The sequence below is a fragment of the Podarcis erhardii genome (assembly GCF_964252035.2).
Source record: "Podarcis erhardii genome assembly, chromosome: 14".
NCBI classification, from domain to species: domain Eukaryota; kingdom Metazoa; phylum Chordata; class Lepidosauria; order Squamata; family Lacertidae; genus Podarcis; species Podarcis erhardii.
Genome location: NC_138503.1, coordinates 17,240,617 through 17,262,673, shown reverse-complemented (window position 1 = coordinate 17,262,673; position 22,057 = coordinate 17,240,617). Strand labels below are relative to the sequence as shown.

General features: G+C 45.4%; 1 protein-coding gene across 7 annotated transcripts in view; it reads left to right on the top strand.

Annotated features, from left to right (window-relative positions):
- Positions 1 to 22,057, top strand: part of IL16 (interleukin 16) — a 68,212-nt gene that overhangs the window by 31,842 nt on the left and 14,313 nt on the right. For 6 of the 7 annotated variants that reach the window (XM_081838714.1, XM_081838715.1, XM_081838716.1 and 3 more), the window contains 12 exons: positions 170 to 306; positions 1,427 to 1,559; positions 3,715 to 3,823; positions 5,062 to 5,207; positions 7,103 to 7,213; positions 7,819 to 7,933; positions 8,875 to 8,948; positions 9,666 to 9,882; positions 11,363 to 11,480; positions 15,489 to 15,621; positions 18,934 to 19,021; positions 20,483 to 20,964. In XM_081838714.1, the coding sequence (XP_081694840.1) occupies positions 170 to 306; positions 1,427 to 1,559; positions 3,715 to 3,823; positions 5,062 to 5,207; positions 7,103 to 7,213; positions 7,819 to 7,933; positions 8,875 to 8,948; positions 9,666 to 9,882; positions 11,363 to 11,480; positions 15,489 to 15,621; positions 18,934 to 19,021; positions 20,483 to 20,964 (1,863 nt within the window). The remainder of the gene's footprint in view (positions 1 to 169; positions 307 to 1,426; positions 1,560 to 3,714; positions 3,824 to 5,061; positions 5,208 to 7,102; positions 7,214 to 7,818; positions 7,934 to 8,874; positions 8,949 to 9,665; positions 9,883 to 11,362; positions 11,481 to 15,488; positions 15,622 to 18,933; positions 19,022 to 20,482; positions 20,965 to 22,057) is intronic. The other variant, XM_081838719.1, reaches the window with a different exon arrangement.

The following is a 22,057-nucleotide window of genomic DNA, read 5'->3' as shown; positions in this document are numbered from 1 at the left end:
GAATGTATCTGCTAAGATGCAGATTCAAAGATTGCATGGGATAGGGAATGTCTTCTGATTTGTATGAATACACCAGCCCACCTATTTTTAGGCTATCCAAATGTTATAGCTGGCCTCATGAGAAGCATCAGTTCTTACCTTAAATACCGTTCCAAATCTTCCAAACCAGGACAGCTGCATTTGGAAGCTCTGCATAGCCACGGGTACCGATGGGCTGGGAATTCAAGTCTCCAGGACTCCCAACTGCTCTGCTTTTGGAAAAGAATTCACAGTTAGCCACGTGATTGACGGAGGAGCTGCCCAGAGGTACTTCACATCTTTGCTTAAAGATGATGAATATGAATGTATTTGATTACTCATATTTCTAATTTACCTCTTCTAGCCAAGGCTCAAAATAGACAAAGGACATTAGCATAATATCACAATCCACAATTCTGGACTGAATAAATTCTATTATTGGAATTAATTATGCATGTATGTATCTATTTGCATGATTCATCACAGTGCACAGGCTGTGTGGAGGTTTGCAAACACTGATACTCAGAAATTGGAACATTGGTGAACATTGCATGACATCACAGCAGCTCAGCCAGAGCAGTATTTTAATAACACAACACATTAAGTGCTCTCACTTACAGGTTGTGTTGTTATGCCCCATTCCAGCATCACCTGGTTGGGGTGGGGGGTGAGGGGCATTGTTTGGTAAGGGGCAAATGAACCTCTGTGCAGTCTCCAAATCTCTTAAGTTACATGAGCTTCAGGGAACGAAGCAGCCACAGGGAAGTGATTCCAGTTCCAAATAAATGCAGTGCTGTGGGTTAAACCACAGAGCCTAGGACTTGCCAATCAGAAGGTTGGCGGTTCAAATCCCTGTGACGTGGTGAGCTCCCATTGCTCGGTCCCTGCTCCTGCCAACCTAGCAGTTCAAAAGCACGTCAAAGTGCAAGTAGATAAATAGGTACCACTCCGGCGGGAAGGTAAACAGTGTTTCCGTGCGCTGCTCTGGTTCGCCAGAAGCGGCTTAGTCATGCTAGCCACATGATCCAGAAGCTGTTCGCCAGCTCCCTCGGCCAGTAAAGCGAGATGAGTGCCGCAACCCCAGAGTCGGCCACGACTGGACCTAATGGTCAGGGGCCCCTTTACCTTGGTTCTCAGATGGGTTAGTTGTCAAACAAATCGGCTCCCGAACGCCGTAAACGCGGAAGCGAGTGTTTCGGTTTGCGAATGTTTTTCCTGGAAGCCAGACGTCCGACATGGCTTCTGCTTGAGTGCAGGAAGCTCCTGCAGCCAATCGGAAGCCGCGCCTTGGTTTTCGAACAGTTTCGGGAGTCGGGCAGACTCCCGGAATGGATTAAGTTCAAAAACCAAAGCTACCACTGTATTTTCTAACATCAATTATAGTGTGTACCTGATGCTGTTTTTAAAGGGATGGCCGTCTAAGCCCTGGCGACGAACTTCTCACTGTCAACGGACAATCTCTTAAGGAGCTCTCCAGCAAAGAAGCGGAATCGCTCATCCGGTCGGCAAAAGGCTTGGTAAACTTAGTCATTGCTAACAAGGTATGTGGGAGAGACCTCCTGGTAGGAGGACCACAGGTCTGCAGGTGTGTGTGTGTGGGGGGGAGACTTTGGCAAGATGCCCTACATGACTCCTCCTTCCTCTTTTCTTTTTTGTCTCTGCCCACTTGCTCCTTCAGCCAAAGGGGAGGCAAGTAGCACTTGTTATTCCTTATTTTTTTTCCAGAGGGGGAAAAGCAGGCCAGTGCCTAGCAATAGCCATAGGAGCACCGAGTGATCTCTAGTGATTACTGGTGTGGGGCCATTTCCTAATAAGAGGCCCTGATATGTCCTCCTGGAAGGACTCTGATGGCATGAACATAAAGTCACACATTCTCAGAGCAAATAATTTCAAGGTTTCCAGGAAGAGTAGCTTTCAGTCTTCAAAGGTCTGGGTGTAAACCAGAATGTTTTGGTTTTTTTAAAAAAAATCCTCCTGGAAGTCAGTTATGATGGAGACAGACACACTTCACCAGGTAGGCCATTCCCCAAAGAGGGGAGCCACCACTTACAAGGCCCTGTTGCAAGTCTCTGCTGTAAATGTAAGAGGAAATTTATCAGATGGCAGCATCAACCACAAGGCAGAGCTATGCGTGGCAGGGAACAACTGGGCAGCACCACAAACAGGACCCAAGGTGGTTGGTATTAGGGAAGGTGTGGCACTGTGGATTAAACCACAGAGCCTAGGGCTTGCTGATCAGAAGGTCGGCAGTTTGAATCCCCATGACGGGGTGAGCTCCCATTGCTCGGTCCCTGCTCCTGCCCACCTAGCAGTTCGAAAGCACATAAAAGTGCAAGTAGATAAATAGGCACCGCTCCGGCAGGAAGGTAAATGGCATTTCCGTGCGCTGCTCTGGTTTGCCAGAAGTGGCTTAGTCATGCTGGCCACATGACCCGGAAGCTGTACGCCAGCTCCCTTGGCCAATAAAGCGAGATGAGCACCGCAACCCCAGAGTCGGTCACGACTGGAGCTAACGGTCAGGGGTCCCTTTACCTTTACCTTTACACACATTCAACCTCCACCCCTGTGCCTTTAATACCTGCATGGAAGATAGAAATTCAAGAGGCGTGCTTTTCCTCTCCGTGGCATGGCCACACTGGGGGAAAAATATCTTCTCTTGAATTTCTGCCTGTCCCAGAGCTCTTAGTGGCACAGCTGCCACACTAACAAAAAGTAACCATCGAGAACACTGCAGGAAAGAAAGGTGATTATCAGTCTGGATAGCTCAGTTGATTAGATCATGGTGCTGATAGCACCCAGGTTGCAACCTTGATCCCCGTAAGGGACAGCTCTGTCTTCCTGCATTGCAGGGGGTTGGACTAGATGATCCTCAGGGTCCCTTCCGCCTCTACAGTTCTAGGATTCTGTGCTTTTCTACATCTCATCCCCCCAAAGTGTTCAATAAGGGGAAGATACCCAGCAACAGTGTTTGAGTAACTTAACAAAAGCGCCCTCTGCTGTGGGGAAAAGGGAAGTTGCCATTCGACAATAAATCTTGATGGCAGGTTGCAATGGGATTTTCTGAAAATCCAGATGTTGAAAACAGGAGCAAGTATTCCCAAGGGCATTCCTGGCAGGAGGTGGGTGGGTGGGATACATGGCTGCCCAACAGCAATGTCTATCAATGTGGGGTTTGTGGAATCCAGGCAGGCATTCAGCAGGGGCAGAAACAGGTGTTATGAGAAAGGCTGTGTAGCTCAGTGGCAGAGCTGCTGGCATCTCCAGGTAGGGATGTTTAAGTCCCCTGCCTGAATCCCCGGAGAGCCACTGCCAGTCAGTGTACATAATGCTTGGCTATATAGACTTAATGGTATAAGGCAGCTTCCTACCTTCCTATGTTCATACTGAAAAGAGCCACCCTTCTCCCATTTCTGGCCCGCCACATAGCTGTTAAAACTAAGCTTGCTCTGAGCTGTTAGTCAAAGATTCTTTAGCCCTAATTAAAAATTATGTAACATATAGGGGACTCATCATCCAAGTCTGCTAAAGTTTTCAAGAATCTCTTGCATGGGTATGACAAATGGCTCTGCCATTTTGGTGAGGGGTATTATTGGTGTTGCACGCCAAGACAGGAGACAGCTCCAGCGTATTCAGGCAAGCTCAGAGTAAACATTGCCCCCTTAAAAGATTAAGCTAGTCTATTTCTCCCCACTCCAGGAATCCTCAGTTTGTTCTCGCAAAGAACAGCCTGTTAAACAGGACATACACAACGGCTCCATTCTACAGACAAAAGCAAAATGTCAGAGGACTCGCAGCAATTCAGCCAGTAAGTTCTAGCGGCAATTTATATTTTAACACTTAATGTTGTTATTTCCTCCTCCTCCCCACATCCATTTTCCTTTTGTATTGTGCCTTCTTAGATTATAGGCTCTCTTTTTTAAGTGATTGACAAACCTCTCTGGGAGCCTTCTTTAGCTGAAGATCAGCATTTTTAAATCTATCTGAATTTAAAGAACTATATAGCACTTTAGGATATCAAAAGCAATCCACGTATGCTATCTTGGTAATCCTGGCAAACAACACCCTAAGGCAGGGCAGAATAATTGTTGCCTTGCTGAACTGGGTGGTTGTTTTTAAAACTGCATAAGTACATCAGCTGGAGATGCATTTTAGAAGGCAACAAGTAACCTGAAAAAAATAAATAAAAATTAATAATAATAATAATAATAATAATAGACGTTGCCATGGTGATATTGCAGATGGGTGTGCGGGGAGGAAGGACTGAGGCTGAAGATGCCCATGGTGGGCAAGGCCAGAGTCCATAGTGGGTGGAGCAATTAAGGGAAATTTTAACTTTGTACAGTAGGCTAGCTTCTACACACACACACACACACACACACACACACCTCCACAGGTGCCGGGTGGCACCCAAGATTGGGGTGGTGTGCATTGCTCATGTTTGATGTCACACACACACCTTCCAATGCCATGTAGGCCAGGTCAGCCTTCTGCTAGGCCGCACTGGTCCCTACGGTGTCAGGAGATGCTGTGGAGACCGTCACAGCCTGGCATGAGGCCTAGCGGAAGGCTGCACCAGCCAGCTTGGTGTCGGGAGTAGCTGGTGCGCAGGCCAGTGTGACTTTGCAACAGGCTGCATTTTAATGTTTTAATGTATTTTAATCTTGTTTTTTAAGTTGTATTTCAACCAACTTCTTTTTATTATTGGTTGTTAGCCACCCTGAGCCCGGCCTCGGCTGGGGAGAGTGGGGTAAAAATAAAATTTATTATTATTATTATTATTATTATTATTATTATTATTATTATTATTAATGCTGCGCCGTGCTCAGCTCGGCAGTTTGGCTTCCTCCGCCCCCTCAATATTCGGGGGGCTGAGCCCCCCACTAAGGAATATTGAGGGGGCTGCACACCTCTCCATCCTCCATATCTGCCTTGAAAATGTCAATCTGGAAACACTTGCAGTGCTGCAGTTTCTCTCTTATCTTCTGATCCTTGTAATACACTCCTGATTGTTTCATACCTTCTCTTGTGTGTTATTCTTAACAGGTGTGAGTCCATACTGGATAGGGGAAATTGACAGCCCCATGGCAAAGAAATCAGCCTCCCGGTACAGACAGTCCCATTCACTTTACAGCAACAGGAAGTCTCTCTCTCAGCAGCTGGACACCTCAGCAGGAAGAGCCTCTGTAAACGTAAGAGGAAATCCATCAGATGGCAGCAGCAACAAGGCAGAGCTATGCTTAGCAGGGAACAGCTGGTGTATAGCTTTATGGCTACCAATTTCCCTCCTGTCAAGGGAACAATCACCACTGAGCCTCTTGGGCTTGCCGATCAGAAGGTTGGCAGTTCGAATCCCCGCAACGGACTGAGCTCCCGTTGCTCTGTCCCAGTTCCTGCCAACCTAGCAGTTAAAAAACACGCCAGCGCAAGTATTTAAATAGGTACCGCTGTGGCGGGAAGGTAAATGGCGTTTCCATGCGCTCTGGCTTCTGTCACGGTGTCCCGTTGCGCCAGAAGCAGTTTAGTCCTGCTGGCCACATGACCCAGAAAGCTGTCTGTAGACAAATGCCAGCTCCCTTGGCCTGAAAGCGAGATGAGTGCCGCAATACCATATTCAGCTTTGACTGGACTTAAAGTCCAGAGGTCCTTTACCTTTTACCTTACTTGGTTTTGCCCTACTACAGTGGTGCCCTGCAAGACGAATGCCTCGCAAGACGGAAAACCCACTAGACGAAAGGGTTTTCCGTTCTGGAGGTGCTTCGCAAAACGAATTTCCTATGGGCTTGCTTCGCAAGACGAAAATGTCTTGCGAGTTCCTGCGGGGTTCCCCCTCCCTTTTTCTAAGCCGCTTATCAGCTGATCCGCTAAGCCGCTAAGCCGCTTAACAGCTGATCTGCTAAGCCGCTTATCAGCTGATCCGCTAAGCCGCTTAACAGCTGATTCACTAAGCCGCTTATCAGCTGATCCGCTAAGCCGCTAATCCGCTTAACAGCTGATCTGCTAAGCCGCTTATCAGCTGATCCGCTAAGCCGCTAAGCCGCTTAACAGCTGATCCGCTAAGCCGCTTATCAGCTGATCCGCTAAGCCCCTAAGCCGCTAATAGCGCTAATCCGCTAAGCCACTAATGGGCTTGCTTTGCAAGACGAAAAAACCGCAAGACGAAGAGACTCGCGGAACGGATTCTTTTTGTCTTGCGAGGCACCAGTGTACATGTGCAAAGGATCTCGGGACTGTAGTAGATGACAAGCTGAACATGAATCAGCCATGCTCAAGTGCAGAGGACAAATGCTGGCTCCCTCGGCCTGAAAGCGAAATGAGTGCCACAGCCCCATAGTCAACTTTGACTGGACTTAACTGTCCAGGGGTCCTTTACCTTACCTTTACTTTATTAACTAAATGTCTCTGATGAACCCAAAGCCATCCATGCATGGAGGAGGCTGCCCACAGCGTCTCTAAGCATCCAGGCATTATCTTCTCAGTCTGGCTGTAACTCGGTAGTAGAGCATATGCATCGTGGTGCATAATGTTTCCAGTTCAAGCCACACTAGGTACCACGAGGAAAGACTCTCTTGGTAGGAGCAGGGGAATTTAATGTGGTGGCCTCCAGATGTTCTCGAATTATAACTCCTCTCAGCTCCAGCCTGAGTGACTAATTGTCAGTAATGATGCGAGCAGTGCTAGAAACTCAAATAACTAATCTAGGCACCAAATGACCCCCTTAAACCAGGGTTATAGTTGCCAAAACAGAATGCCAAATTGCCATTTCGGGGCCAGGCAGCTCAAAAATTGCATTTCCCAACACGCCTTTTTGGCTTCTGAAATTTGTTCCGATTGTGCGGAGCGGGCGCCACTACCGAGAAGGCCCTCTGCCTGGTTCCCCGTAACCTCACTTCTCACAGTGAGGGAACTGCCAGAAGGCCCTCGGAGCTGGACCTCAGTGTTCCTACTGTTTCAGAAAGTGTGAATTGAGTAGGTTCACTTTAAAATTCAAACTAAACCCTATTTGTATCCTACCCCTAGTCATAACATCCATGGTCTCCTATCCTTTCAAGTGGCATTGACCTGTTGCTTTTCGTTGAATATGCAGCCCCTTTCCAGGTCTTCGCGGTCGCTGAGTACAGCCCAGCTGATGCATGCGACGTGTGGTCTTCAAGCCTCTGTAATCTCCAATATTGTTTTAATGAAAGGCCAAGGGAAGGTGAGGTGCTATTTTTAATCATGTGTCTTCTCTGCTTGGGCAGGAATGGTTTCCAAGAGGCTGCTAAGCAATACGGCTTAGACTTAGGAGGGATGTAGGAAGGCATCGTTAACCGTTCTCAAACTCCCATCAGCTCCATTCAGCATGGCCAACACATTGTTTAGTAGGACTGGAATTGTATTCTTAGTTATCTCAGAGTCATTATACTGAACTCAGTGAAACTCATGGCATATCTGTGAAATTGTAGGTTTTGTCTATCAGTTCGTGAGTTCTCTCCCATCTGTATTTTTGAGGGTTGGGTGGGATAGCATTGCCATATGGAATTTCCCAGACATAGCTGGGATTTGGTAAAATCTGGATGTATGGCAACCCATGTCAGAAGTGCAGATTTTGGCGAATTTCCATAAAAATAGCTGGAAAACTTTGATTTTTTGAGCTCAAAAACAACTTTGGGCAAAGATAAAGAAAGCTCAAGAACTTTGGCCAAAATATAAAATAAAATAATGGCAAGACCTTTGTAATGTGCAGCATTTACATTTAATTGGGAAAGCCTTTTAAAAACCCTTTCATCAACTAAACATGTTCCTCATGCATCCTCCCCTTAGGGCCTTGGTTTCAGCATTGTGGGTGGCAAAGACAGTATTTATGGCCCCATTGGCATATATGTGAAGACTATCTTTCCTGGAGGAGCTGCCGCCGCAGATGGAAGGCTGCAAGAAGGTGGGAGAACTTTGCTTCTGTATATGCAGACTGGCCTTTTCTTTTTATAACAAGTGGGTATCTGTGAAATAGAATAAATACATCCTGTTGTGCATTGCATCGTCTTTGCAGTGTGTTTGTTTGTTTGAAAATACACAGTGGTTTTTAATCTTTGTTTGTGACCCACAACCTTTGTTCAGGTTGTGTCATTAGCCTTGCTATGGACTTCAGTTGGTCGCTGTTAAGGGGCTGGTAGGACTTTTCCCACTTGGCAAATTGGCACCGGCCACTTGGTTTTCACCTACCTCATAGCAATTGTCACAACTTTGTAAGGTTTGGCGGTTAGGTATTGGAATAGCGAGGTGTGGGGGAGGGGAGGGGTGGCCATTACTCGCTCAGGGGTATTCCATGCTTGGGGTATTCTGTTAAAGGGATCCAGGGGTGTGGATCTCGTCCGAAGCCTGGGGAGTGGGCTAGGGCCATGCCACGACCCCAGCGGGAACCCAGGGGGTGCTTGAGTCGATCCACATTGGCGAGGCTCCCTCTACTGGTGGTTTACCCTTACCAGACTCCCTGCAAGGCGGGCAGGAGTCAGATATAGTCTGTTGATGCCAATGCCTAAGCCAATACCGCTCACATTCTGTAACCAATAAAGTTGCAGCCTAAATTTTGCCCATTAACACCAACCTAAAATTCTGTGTCCTTTATTCTCATGGGGGTGGCTTGGGGCTTTGACACACAACAAGTGGGTAACTGTGAAACAGAATAAATACATCCTGTTGTGTATTGTATCTTCTTTGCAATGTGTCTGTTTGTGTGTGCGCACACTCATTTATGCTGAGTGGAAACTGAAAATGCACAATGGCTCTGAATCTTCGTTTGTGACATCTATTGGAGTGATGGTGTTACATATAAACAAAGCTAAGGCTCTCTAACAGGATTATTATTTTTTCAATTAACAGGGGATGAAATCCTGGAACTGAATGGAGAATCAATGCACGGACTCACACATCATGAAGCTCTGCAGAAATTCAAGGTTACGTCCATCTCTGAAGTCCTGCCCCTCCTCTTGCCCAACACACGCACTCAGGTCATGGTGCAGAGTACAGAAGGTCATCCAAGTTAGTTTGGCACTCAAGACTAGGGTTGAAACAGAAATGTGATCTTATTCACACTTTCTGAAAAAAATATGCAAACTGAAACAGCAGTTCTTCAAAAGTTGTGCAGCTCTGAATTTCGCAAGGCGTTTTGCCAGCCACGTAATGAGTACCAAAACCTGTATACTGGGGGGGGGGGAGGAGTGTGTGCATAAAAATGAAAATATTAGTGAAAACAGCATACAAAAATGCATCACATTAGGGGGAATTGCTTTGCAAAAATGTGTTTATTAGACAAAATGCACACTAAAATGCTGATGAATTTTCAGGAGGACTTTAAAAATAAATCACAAACTGACCTGAAAATGTGGACACTGGAACATAAGATGGGAGAATTGAGAAACAGAGAAAAATATAAAAGAACAGATTTGTTTGCAGTTGAGACAGAAAATGGCACAAGCACGTTCTCCCACTTTCCGGGCAGCAAAAAACACAAGAATACTATATCAAGTAACCCAACAATTTGCTGTCCTTTCATTCCCCCCAATCTGTTCCCTGTGGCAGCTGCCTCACTCTACCCAATGCTTGGGTCTGCTCCTTTTCCTCTCTCTTTATATACATAACACACACAACTCATGTTGTTTCCTTGTTTCTAGCAGGCCAAGAAAGGTCTTCTCACACTCACGGTCCGGACTAGCCTCAGCACCCCACATTCTGCCGCAAGCTACTTATCCTCCCATCTCTGCCGTTCCCTGAGCACCAGCATGTCTATCACCAAGGAGAACAGCTCCTTTGGCTCGGAAGGCACCACTTTCACCTTGAACTCTGCCAACCCCAATGACAGGATCATTATGGAAGTTTCCCTAAAGAAAGGTGAGTGTTAGAAGTAACAGAGCACAAGGGAACAGAAGCAGCAGCTCTGCGTTTCCCCAAATCGGTGATCTTTCTTGGGCATTGAATTCAATTGAATTGAGATAGCCAGTGAGGTGTCCTCTGCATGTTGTGGACTACAGCTCCCATCAGGCCCAGCCAGCATGGCCAATGGTCAAAAATCATGGAAGTAGTATCCTAAAAGACCTGGAGGGCACAATGTTGGCTACCCTTGAATTCAAGTATGATTTAATTCCATGGTAGCCATTGTGCCTTCCAGATCTTTTAGAATACTACTTCCATAATTTATAAGTCCATCAAAATGAATGGTCTTGGCTGACGTAAGTCTATTGATTTCAGTGGGGTCTACTCTGAGTAGTTGGATAAAAGGTAAAGGAACCCCTGACCATTAGGTCCAGTCGTGGCTGACTCTGGGGTTGCAGCGCTCATTTTGCTTTATTGGCCGAGGGAGCCGGCGTACAGCTTCCGGGTCATGTGGCCAGCATGACTAAGCCACTTCTGGCGAACCAGAGCAGCGCACGGAAACGCTGTTTACCCTCCCGCCAGAGCAGTACCTATTTATCTACTTGCACTTTGATGTGCTTTCAAACTGCTAGGTTGGCAGGAGCAGGGACCGAGCAACGGGAGCTCACCCTGTCGCGGGGATTCGAACTGCCGACTTTCTGATCGGCAAGTCCTAGGCTCTGTAGTTTAACCCACAGTGCCACCCGCGTCCCTGAGTAGTTGGATAAAACTCCCCCTTTGGGTGTGTGTGGGGGTGCCAAGTATTTGCCCCAAAACAGATTTAATAAGTCATAGTCTTCTGAGAGGAGTAGGGCAAGGTGAGGGGGAAATTGCCAGTGTTTATAAAGGGGTGAGGACATCTTAAACGTAATTTCCAAATGTCAGTTTTCAAAAGTGGGCTGAGCAACAGATGTGACTCCTTCCTTTATACCAGGCATAGGCCAACTCGGCCCTCCAGATGTTTTGGGACTACAACTCCCATCACCCCTAGCTAACAGGACCAGTGGTCAGAGATGATGGGAATTGTAGTCTCAAAACATCTGGAGGGCCGAGTTTGCCTATGCCTGCTTTATACAGTAGACATTCTGGCCTTGCAAATGATGGACGTCCCTACATGCACACCTCTCTCCAGCCAGGCAAGCACCAACCTCACATTTTAAAGGCACTTCCAGCAAGGCAAAAACACTCCAAGCAAGCAAGGAGGAGGGCCACTGAGGGGTGAGATCTGGGAAGGAGGGGTATGGCCTCAAGAGTAGGGATAGTCCCAAAGGCAGGAAGGGATAGAGAGACCCAGACGGCCACATCTGGCCCCCAAACCTGATGTTCCCCACACCCGATTTAGACAGAAAGGGAAGAAACCAATCTAATTTTCAAAGTTTTCATCTAATGACAGTTTATATAATTCAAAAAACATAACAGATTGTCTTTGTTTTGCATCTTTCTGATATATTTTCCTCAGAGGCTGGCGTGGGTTTGGGCATCGGATTATGCAGCATCCCTTATTTTCAGTGTATATCAGGAATATTCATTCATGCCCTCTCTCCAGGCTCTGTAGCTCACATGGATGGAAGGCTCAGGTATGTTGAGACTGAATAGCTTCAACAGCAGATATCTCTCTGTGTGTGTGTGTGTGTGTGTGTGTGTGTGTGAGAGAGAGAGAGAGAGAGAGAGAGAGAGAGAGAGAGAATATTCACATCTCTTTAGAAGGCAGTCACTAACTGTTGGGCTGCAGTTGAAAAAAAATACATGAGGAAATCTAATTACAGAAAATATGAAGAGAAAATATAGCCCTATATTTGCAGTCGATTTTCATTTATTCATTTTAGGCATTGACATACTGCTTAACCGTTAGCATTTCTAAGTGACATACATAAACAATACACTACACAGAATAAAACATCAAAAAGTCAGCATAAAACTGAACATTAAACACCTACTGGAATCAGAAAGTATTTGATTTGCACTTAAGTTCAGCAAGGAGGGGGCCTGTACAATCTCAGTCGGAAGGGGACTGCACAGGCCTGGTCCACAACACGGAATGCACACTTATGAATCATGCACCTGAGCCATGGAGGACAGAGACCCCCTCCCCAAGACCTCAGTGATTAGATAGTCTTGGGCCCAAGCTGTTAAAGGGCCTTCTGCAGTGGTACCTTGGTTCTCAAACTTAATCCATTCTGGAAGTCCGTTCCAAAACCAAAGCACACTTTCCCATAAAAGTAATGCAAAATGGATTAATCCATTCCAGATTTTTAAAAACAACCCCTAAAACAGCAATTTAACATGAATTTTGCTATCTAACGCAAGCATCCCCAAACTTGGCCCTCCAGATTTGGGACTACAACTCCCATCATCCCTAGCTAACAGGACCAGTGGTCAGGGATGATGGGAACTGTAGTCCCAAAACATCTGGAGGGCTGAGTTTGGGGATGCCTGATCAAACGAGACCATTGAGTTGTCTGAGTACCAAGGCGTTTGAGAACCAAGGTACCACTGTAAATTAATACGAGAACCTCAAAACTGATGGTGTCAGCCCCACTTCCCTTCCACACACATGGCAGCGATAAGGGCATGTCTACACAACAATCTTGCACCGGACTGACTCCAAAACAGCCTCTGTACGTAACACACACACATTTTCTAGGGACAACAGAGCAACCACTCTCAAACCACCCCAACTGCCGGTGCTTTTAAAAACCACATGCACACTTCCTAGAATGGTATGAGAAGCTGCACATTAGCAAGCTAAATTGTGCTGCATATACCATGAAGGGCTTGGACCACATTGCTCTTTCAGCCTTCTGTGCTTAAGCTGGAAGTGCTTAAGCAACACTCACCCCCCCTACCCCCAAAGTGAAAGGCCAGGCTAAGCAAGCAGGAAGGAAACTGTGGGTGCAACACACTTGACAAATCACACACGGCAGGTCTGGTTGCAGCTAAAGGCGCATCAGAAGAAAGTTTGTAGAAGTCACCAAAGTGTGAAGGATGAATGAGTGTTTCAGACCTGCACGACCTCCACACGCTGTGTATTTCGGGGATATTCTCCTGGGCAGGCAGCCCTCTGGGACTTAGTCATTTGCAGCCTAATTCTATCTCCCTCTGCCCCATTACAGACTGAGAGACTAAAAGGGAGGAAAATAGAATTACCATATTTTTCCGTGTATAAGATGCCCCCATGTATAAGATGACCCCTATTTTTTTTTAAACCCAAAATTAAGAAATTAAGTTGTTTAGCTTTTTTGGGGGGGTGGGGTGGGGGAGGTCACTTCCACCAATCGCTCACCTGTATGCCCACCACTGCCAATCGCTTGCCGCAGCCACTGCCAATCGCACACCTCGCCGCAGCAACCAATTGTCTGCTTGCTCACTGCCACCAACAACCCACCCTTCCACTTGCCACAGCCGCCAATCGCCTGCCCAATTGTCACAGCCACAGCTAATCGCCAGCAAGCTAATCACCCACCCAGTCGCCGCTGCCAATCTCCTGCTTGCTGCTGCCATTAATCGCATGTTCCCCCCTCTGCATTCACTATCCATTTATAAGATGACACCCAATCTTTCCCTATTTTTTTTAAGCAAAAAGCATTGTCTTATACATAGAAAAATACTGTATATTGTAGGCCACCTAAGCCACATTTACACCATACATTTAAAGCACGATAATACCACTTTAAACCACCATGGCTCCCCCCAAAGAATTCTGGGACCCACCATGGCTACCCCCAAAGAATTCTGGGAGCTGTAGTTTCTTAAGGGCACTGAGAGTTGTTAGGAGGCTCCTTTTCCCACCACAGAGCTACAATTCACAGAGTTCCCTGGGAAGAGGGGTTGATACAAAGCGAATTGTAGCTCTGTGAGACAAATAGTAGTCTCCTAACATCCCTCAGCAGAGGGACGCGGGTAGCGCTGTGGGTTAAACCACAGAGCCTAGGACTTGCTGATCGGAAGGTCGGTGGTTTGAATCCCTGCAACGGAGTGAGCTCCTGTTGCTCGGTCCCTGCTCCTGCCACCCTAGCAGTTCTAAAGCACCTCAAAGTGCAAGTAGGTAAATAGGTACTGCTCCGGCGGGAAGGTAAACGGCGTTTCCGTGCGCTGCTCTGGTTTGCCAGAAGCGGCTTAGTCATGCTGGCCACATGACCCAGAAGCTGTACGCCGGCTCCCTCGGCCAATAAAGCGAGATGAGCGCCGCAATCCCAGAGTCGGCCATGACTGGACCTAATGGTCAGGGGTCCCTTTACCTTAACATCCCTCAGCACCCTTAACAAACTGGAGCGTCAAATTTTGGCCTTGTGGGACAGAACTACCTAAATTGTACGGAAATTTATTTATGTATGCTACTACAGCAGCAAGAATGTTACTTACCCCAAAGTGGAAAGAAGCAGAAGTCCCAGTAAAGGAAGAATGGACACAAAAACTTATGGAATGTGCAGAAATGGCAAAACTTACCAGAAGAATGAGAAATCAAGATAACAAACTTTTTATAAAAGAATGGAAATGGTTTATTGAATATTTACAGATAAATTGTAAACAGATAAAAAAACATTAGCAGGATTATTGTCACAACCTGCAGTCTTATAAGAGTATATATTTGCAGTAGATAATTAAATGAGCAAGTCAAATGAATTTGGATATGCAGAAGATGTTAAAAAAATAAATTTAAGGAACCACAGTAAGAGGGGGAAGGAAGTCAAATTTTGAAATGCAAAATTGATTGCAAAACTAATGAAATGTTTAAATTTGAAAAGTATAACTAAAAGTCTTTTTGAAAAAAAACAAAAACAAATTTTTGCCTTGCTCTTCACCTCCACACACAACAAGGCTGTGTGTGGCCCCTAGGTTCTGGGTTAAAGTACTGTTGTGGCTCACTTGGTATGAAAAGTTGGACCGCCCTGATTTAGGGCATCAATAGTAAATGCATACCCTCTAGCATTTCCCTGAAGAAAATAGGGACGTCCTATTCCATAATAATAATAATAATTTTATTATTTATACCCTGCCTATCTGCAGGGTAACCTAAAACATTAAAAACAGATGCCTTCAGATATCTTCTAAAGGTTGTATAGTTAGTAATCTCCTTGGCTTGGGGGTCACATAACTCCATATCGTCCTACATTTCTCCGATGAAAACAGGGACGTCCTAAGGAAAAGGGGGACATTCCGGGATCAAATCAGAAACCGGGACGGCTTCTGTAAATCCAGGACTGTCCCTGGAAAATAGGGACACTTGGAAGGTCTGCATTATCAGTTGCTGGTGTTCCCAATAGGAGAATAGGGAAGTAGTTTATCTTGTTCATGCTATTCTATTTTTTCTTAAAAGGCTGCCTTTTGTGCATGTATTAAAGTCTGCTATTCAATAAAACCACTGAACTTCCCTCCACTATTGCCTAAAGAACTCTTACGTTTGGCAAAACAGTGGGAAAGTTGCACTGACAAGCTTAAATCCATGGCTTTTGTAAATCCAGGTCTGTTCTTTGAAAACAGGGACATTTGGAGGGTTTGTAAATGTCTACTAAAATAAATACCGGTAATCACATCTTGGCTTCTGGATTGAAATATGTAAATTTCCCCCCTATCCATTTTGGAAGGTGCGGAGATGAAATAGTGGAAATCAATGAGGCATCGGTTCAGAACATGTCGCTTAATGAGGTCCATGCAGTTTTAAGTCATTGCAATCCTGGCGCTGTGCAGATTATCATCAGCAGACACCCTGATCCTCAGGTAAGCTTGAAGCTTCCATATTCTGATGATGCTTGAGTGTCAGGACTGAGCCATGGAGTCACAACCGGGAAGACCTTGTTACCTTTTATAGCTCTTCCTGTCTAAGAGGACCCAATGGACAGCCTGGGTTTGGTGTGGCATTGATAGTCCAGGCCTGGTTTTTAACTCTTTATTGCTTAGGAAGATATCCCAACTGCAGTTCTGGTGGGATACAGTGCCGGATTTACGTATAAGCTAAACAAGCTATAGCTTAGGGCCCCACTCTCTTGGGGGCCCCCAAAAAATTTAAAGGGGGGAAAACTGGATGTACTTTGATAAAATACATACAGTGATACCTCGGGTTAAGAACTTATTTCGTTCTGGAGGTTCGTTCTTAACCTGAAACTGTTCTTAACCTGAGGTACCAGTAATGGGGCCTCCCGCTGCTGCTTCACTGCCACCGCGCAATTTCTGTTCTCATCCTGAAGCAAAGTTCTTAACCCGAGGTACTATTTCTGGGTTAGCGGAGTCTGTAACCTGAAGTGTCTGTAACCTGAAGCATCTTTAACCCAAGGTACCACTGTATTTTGTTAGGTGCAAATGGCTTTAGATACCTATTAGGTCCATAAATTACCATATCGTATATATTCAACACAAAAAAGTGATAATTTGTTGTTTACAAAGGGCAGCTGGACATAGAAAGGGCCCCATTACCTTCAGTAGCTTAGGGCCTCATCAAACCTAAATCTGGCCCTGGTGGGATGCCATATGGGGCAGGCTCACAAAGAGCCCAGAGATCATCAACCTTGATAGACCGACAACTCTCATCAGGTCCCCCAGCCAACTTAGCCAACCATTGGAGGTGGTGGTTGTAGTCATAAAATTGTAGAATTGTAGAGTTGGAATGGACCACCAAGGGTAATCTAGTCCTTCTTCTTCTTTCTTCTTTGGCGATCACTTGTAGCCGAGTAAGATTGTCTTCCATAAACACGGTTTCAACAATGAGTCCGCAAGTCACTGTGGAGGCCAATTCTGGACCCACACGTCCTTCCACAGTGGGGACACAGGTTTCTGGGCAGGAGTTGATCACAGTGTGGATTTGCCAAGTGTGCCTTCCTCTTAGCATGTTTCTCCCTGAGTTCGAGCATCTTCAGAGCCCATGACACCTTTGGTCAAGCATGTTCTCCAGTTGGACCACTTGCAGACCAGTGTTTCCCTGCAATGCAGACTCTGACCTAGATCATACAAGGCAGAATGGCCATCCAACCTCTGCTTACAAACCTCCAAAGGAGGAGGTTGCACTACCTTCCAAAGGAGTCGCTCTCCAGATGCTTTTACCCTCATAGGGTTGCTAACAACATGCATTGGGAACCCCCATGATGGAGAAGAAGCAAAGGAGCTAAGACTGGAGGTTTTTAAGCAGAGGTTGGGTGGCCATCTGTCATGGATGCTTTCATTGAAATTCCTGCATGCAGGGGGTATGGACTAGATGGTCCTTGGGACCTCTTCCAACTCTACAAGTCTATGTGGTGGATGTGGAAAAGGTGAAGCTTTTCTTCTACTGCAAATTGGGTGTTCTTCGCAGCGTCTTTTTTCCCTTTAAAATGTAAGTGCTCAGGGTTTATGTACAGTCATTTGCATTTACTGTATGTCTTTAATCCTCGTGAGTGAAGTGCCATTAAGCAGCAGCTCAAATGCTTTACATGTTGTCATCTGGTGGCTTTTAGCTTCCTGGATGTAAAAAAAGAAAGCAGTTATTCAAATGATTTCACTTTAGAATTGTTTCCTAGCAATCTATATATATAAGACATTTTGAGTCTCGATAGCAGGTGGCCAGGAATGGATCTACTTTGAAACTAATGGAGTTTAAGCTTAGGGGGCCCCAATCCTGGAGGGGCCCTAGAAGCAACTTGAGTCCACATTGCTTAACAATTTTTGCTCTAGTTTGAGTCTCACATCTCAAACTGATTAATTTTTTATGGTATATATTTCAACAACCCCAAAGTCTGAGAGTCAGTAGTGCAGATGTTGTAAAGGTAGAATGTCGCAGTAACACAAAAACCACAGTGGTACCTCGGGTTACAGACGCTTCAGGTTACAGACTCCGCTAACCCAGAAATATTACCTCAGGTTAAGAACATTGCTTCAGGATGAGAACAGAAATCGGGTTCCGACGGCGCAGCGGCAGCAGGAGGCCCCATTAGCTAAAGTGGTGCTTCAGGTTAAGAACAGTTTCAGGTTAAGAACGGACCTCCAGAACGAATTAAATACTTAACCCGAGGTACTACTGTATAAGGCCTAGGTAATTTTTATTCACAACAGGGACTTTGACTTGCAAGATAATCCAGTCCAGCAGTTTTAATCGGAGATGGGGTAGTTTATTATTATTATTTTTAAAAAATTGTGATCTGTTGTGGACCAACCCAATTGAGTAACATACCGGTAATGGTGGCTACCCAGACCTTGTTGCTGGTTGTGAAGGGGCCCCCATAACAGTTCAAATTTCAGGGTCCCCAAAATGTAGGTGGCAGGAAAAGGAAATGCTGTATATGTCACCAAAGACACCCTCTTATCAAGTCAGATTTGTATCTGGTGTTAGTCCTATTCAGAGTAGACCCATTGAAAGTGATAGACATGGCTATTTCAGTCTCGAAGCTACTAACTGCGGGAGGCAGTGGAAGACAGGAGTGCCTGGAGTGCTCTGGTCCATGGGGTCACGAAGAGTCGGACACGACTAAACGACTAAACAACAACATTTTAGTCTTATTAATTTCAATGGGTTTACTCTGAGTAGAACTGAGCTAGATACAACCCTCTGGGTTTTATGTATGATGCAAGTATCTGGTCAAATGCCGCATTAGAAAACCCCAAACCTCCTACATATTCTTTGAGCCAAACTATGTAGTCAGTGACCTCATGTGATGTCTCTGTTGCTCTACTGTGCTATTTCAGCTTAGTTCCATTTAGAGTCCATAGCATGAGACTCTTAACCTCAGGGTTCTGGGTTTGAGTTCCACATTAGGCCAAAGATTCCTGCATTGCAGGGGGTTGGACTAGATGATCCTCGCTGTCTTTTCCAGCGCTAGAATTCTATGATTCCATGATTTCTGAAGCAAAAAAAAAGTCAATACACTGTGGGCAAAAAAATGAAGGGGGGGGGGAGCCGTGCTTCAGAAATCACAAAAAGAAAATTGATAAAACGGTCAACAGAAACTAGAGTGAAAAGGGGCTCCTTTGTGTAAGAGAGGTATTCAGGAAAAGGGAACCAAATTCAGTCTTTAGCCAAACTTTCCAGCTTCCACAAGTAGCTCTGTGATCTGTGACATTTTGTAGGTTTCTGAACAGCAGCTAAAGGAGGCTATTTCACAAGCGGTGGAGAGCAACAAGTTTGAAAGGGAGAGGTACCAGTGGCGGACAGAAGGTAAGGAAATCCCAATTGGTTTAGAATTTATTAAAAATTGAATGCATTTTCTGACGCTGGCCCACTTGAATCGTATCTCGAAGTCCATCTCCCCCATTTTTTGGAGGGGAGGTCACTCCAGACGGTCCTGCTATCATATGTGGTGGGCCTTCACCCCTGAAAGTTCTAGAGTTTGGCAATATCAGATATCAGGACTACCACTGGACAGAGGAGCATCACTCTAGATCCCAGGCTTTCCTAACGAAACATGTTTGTGGGAGAGAATTCGGACTGCCGTTAGAAAATCTTTAATCAACCGCCTGCTGGAGGCTGCCTGTTTAATCACAGCGAAAGGGTGGAAGGAGCCTTAATCACGCCTGGGACCCTCGTACCTATGGGACCGCCTCTCCCAGTATGCCCCACGGAGGACCTTAAGGTCCATAAATAGTAATACCCTAGAGGTCCCAGGCCCTAAGGAGGTCAGATTAGCCTCAACTAGAGCCAGGGCCTTTTCAACTCTGGCTCCAGCCTGGTGGAACGCTCTGTCTCATGAGACCAGGGTCCTGCAAGATCTGAATTCTTTCTGTAGGGACTGTAAGACAGAGTTGTTCCGCCTGGCCTTTGGCTTGGAATCAACTTGATCCCCTCCCCCTCTTTCCTTTTTCCTTTCTCTTTCTGTGATGGAACTCCTATTTGGGGACTTCCCTGGCTTTTTTCTGGCCCATGTAGGACCAGTCTGGATAGTTGGCCTTGGTGAAGACTTGACGTTTTCATCCCCCCAAAAAGTTTTTGATTTGAGTTTCTACTGAAATGAGGCTGCATTTTAATGTTTTAATGTCATATTTGAATCTTGTTTTTAAGTTGTATTTCAATCAATTGTTTTTATACCTGGTGTCAGCCTCCCACTTGTCTGGGGAGGGTGGGGTATAAATAAATTACTAATAATTACTATTATTATTAATCATATCCCATGATGAACTGGCTCCGTAAGGCTCATCAGCTGGGAGTTCTTTGAAGAGCCACTGAGACCTGCTGGACTTTGCAGCAGAGTGGTGTCTTTTTGTCACGTATTTGTCACCAGAGACACTGAGTAAGCAGATCCTTTGAAAATATGGTTTGGAAATGTTTATAGTTTGCAGCTGTACAGGTTTTTCCTCTGCTTTGTAGGGGGGGGGGCACTGTGACTGGGCCTGCAACAAAACAAACAAACAAACAAACTTTGTAGTGAGTTTTCCCATCCTTTTTCCAGAAAAAAAGCACTGGGTTTGCCATGTAGGTTTGAAATTTGCAGTCATCCAGAGGGTTTGGGGTTGTTTTTTTATTTCTTTCATTTAAAGTGCAGCTCATGCAGGGAAGCTGTTGTGGTTTTGGAATAACTCCAGAGCTTCTTCAGGTGCACAGAATTAGTTGTGTGGGCGTTTAGATTCTGGTTATTGTCTTATTCCTCACTCAAAAACTGTTGTTGTTGTTTTTTGAATGCAGGTGTTAAAAGCCTGGAGAACAGCTGGCACAAGAGACCTCCATGTGAAAAATACTCAGAGAGGAATAATGCTCATTCCAGCCACCGCTCCCAAAAGCTTATGATCCGTTCCAGCAGTGACAGCAGTTACAACCCCAGGCCATCATGTGGCAACGGCCTTCCCTACCAGCTGGCTGATATGAAAGAAAAAGGACACAGCATTGATGCACCGATTACAAGACAGCCTGGCTCCTTGTATTCTTCCTCTAGAACAAGCCTGGAGAAGGATTCCTCTCCACCAATGTTGAAAGAAGCCGGTCACCTCTTGCAAAATACAAAAAGGTCGGCAGAGATCCTTGTTAGGAAACCCAGGTCCTCAAAGCCCAAACCTCCGCCGAGGAAATATTTCAAGCAGGACTGCACCAACAGCAAGCAGGCGAGCAGGGAAGCGAAAGAGAAGCCCAAGCTGCAAGGGGACGGGAGCCCACCTCTTTCCAACGCTCAGGTAAGACAACTTCCCAGAGAATGAAGCCAACAAAAATAAGAGTCTTAAAGGTGCGGATTATACCTCCCTGGTAAAATCCACACCTTCTAAGAGCAGTGACTCTCGGACTAGGAAGAAGGTCCACTTTCACTGGGCAGAAGTGATGTCAATGGGTAAGCTGGGGAAAAATTCAATTCTGCTCACATTTAAAAGCAAATTTACCTAAGAGAACTGTGAGTGCACGCTTCTTCTGGTACATTTGCACAAGTATACAAAGCTTCAGTGAAAAAGGAACTACAGTAGTTTTTAGATAGCATGAGCTTAACAATGGAAAGTACCAGGTAGCATATATGCAAAGCAAGCAAAACAAATATATCACTGGTACAAAGTTTTGCAAGAACTTATGAAATGCTGCAGAATGATTAAAAAACAAACAAACACCAATTATGGTAAAAAAATGTAGGTATGATTTTTGGTCTTCCACCCTTCAAATATGCACCAGTAGCATCCACAGATATTTAACCCTATAAGTCACTGAGGAAGGGTAACCCCTTAGATCAGGGTTTCCCAAACTTGGGTCTCCAGCAGTTTTTGGACTACAATTCCCATCATCCTGATCACTGTTCCTGCTAGTTGCGGAGTTGTAGTCCAAAACCAGCTGGAGACCCAAGTTTGGGAAACCCTGCTTTAGATCAGGCTTCCTCAAACTTGGCCCTCCAGATGTTTTGAGACTACAATTCCTATCATCCTTGACCACTAGTCCTGCTAGCTAGGGATCATGAGAGTTGTAGGCCAAAAACATCTGGAGGCTGAGTTTGAGGCTGCTTTAGATCCTTCCTCCCCAAACTGGTGCCCTGCAGATGTCGGATTGCAACATCCCTTATTCATTCATTCATCCTAACAAGTTTATGTAAACGTTCAATCATATTCAGTCTTTATTGGGTAATTCATTTTGATTTGTTTGCAGGGCTGTTATATGACTGTGAGTAGTCATCTTGTATTTATCTTGATTTTCTTATGGAGTGTTTCTAAATCTTTCCACTCAGTAATTTGTTCATTCCACACTTTTCAATGCATATCCTTGTCACTTTCCTAACTGCAGAAAGTCATTTTT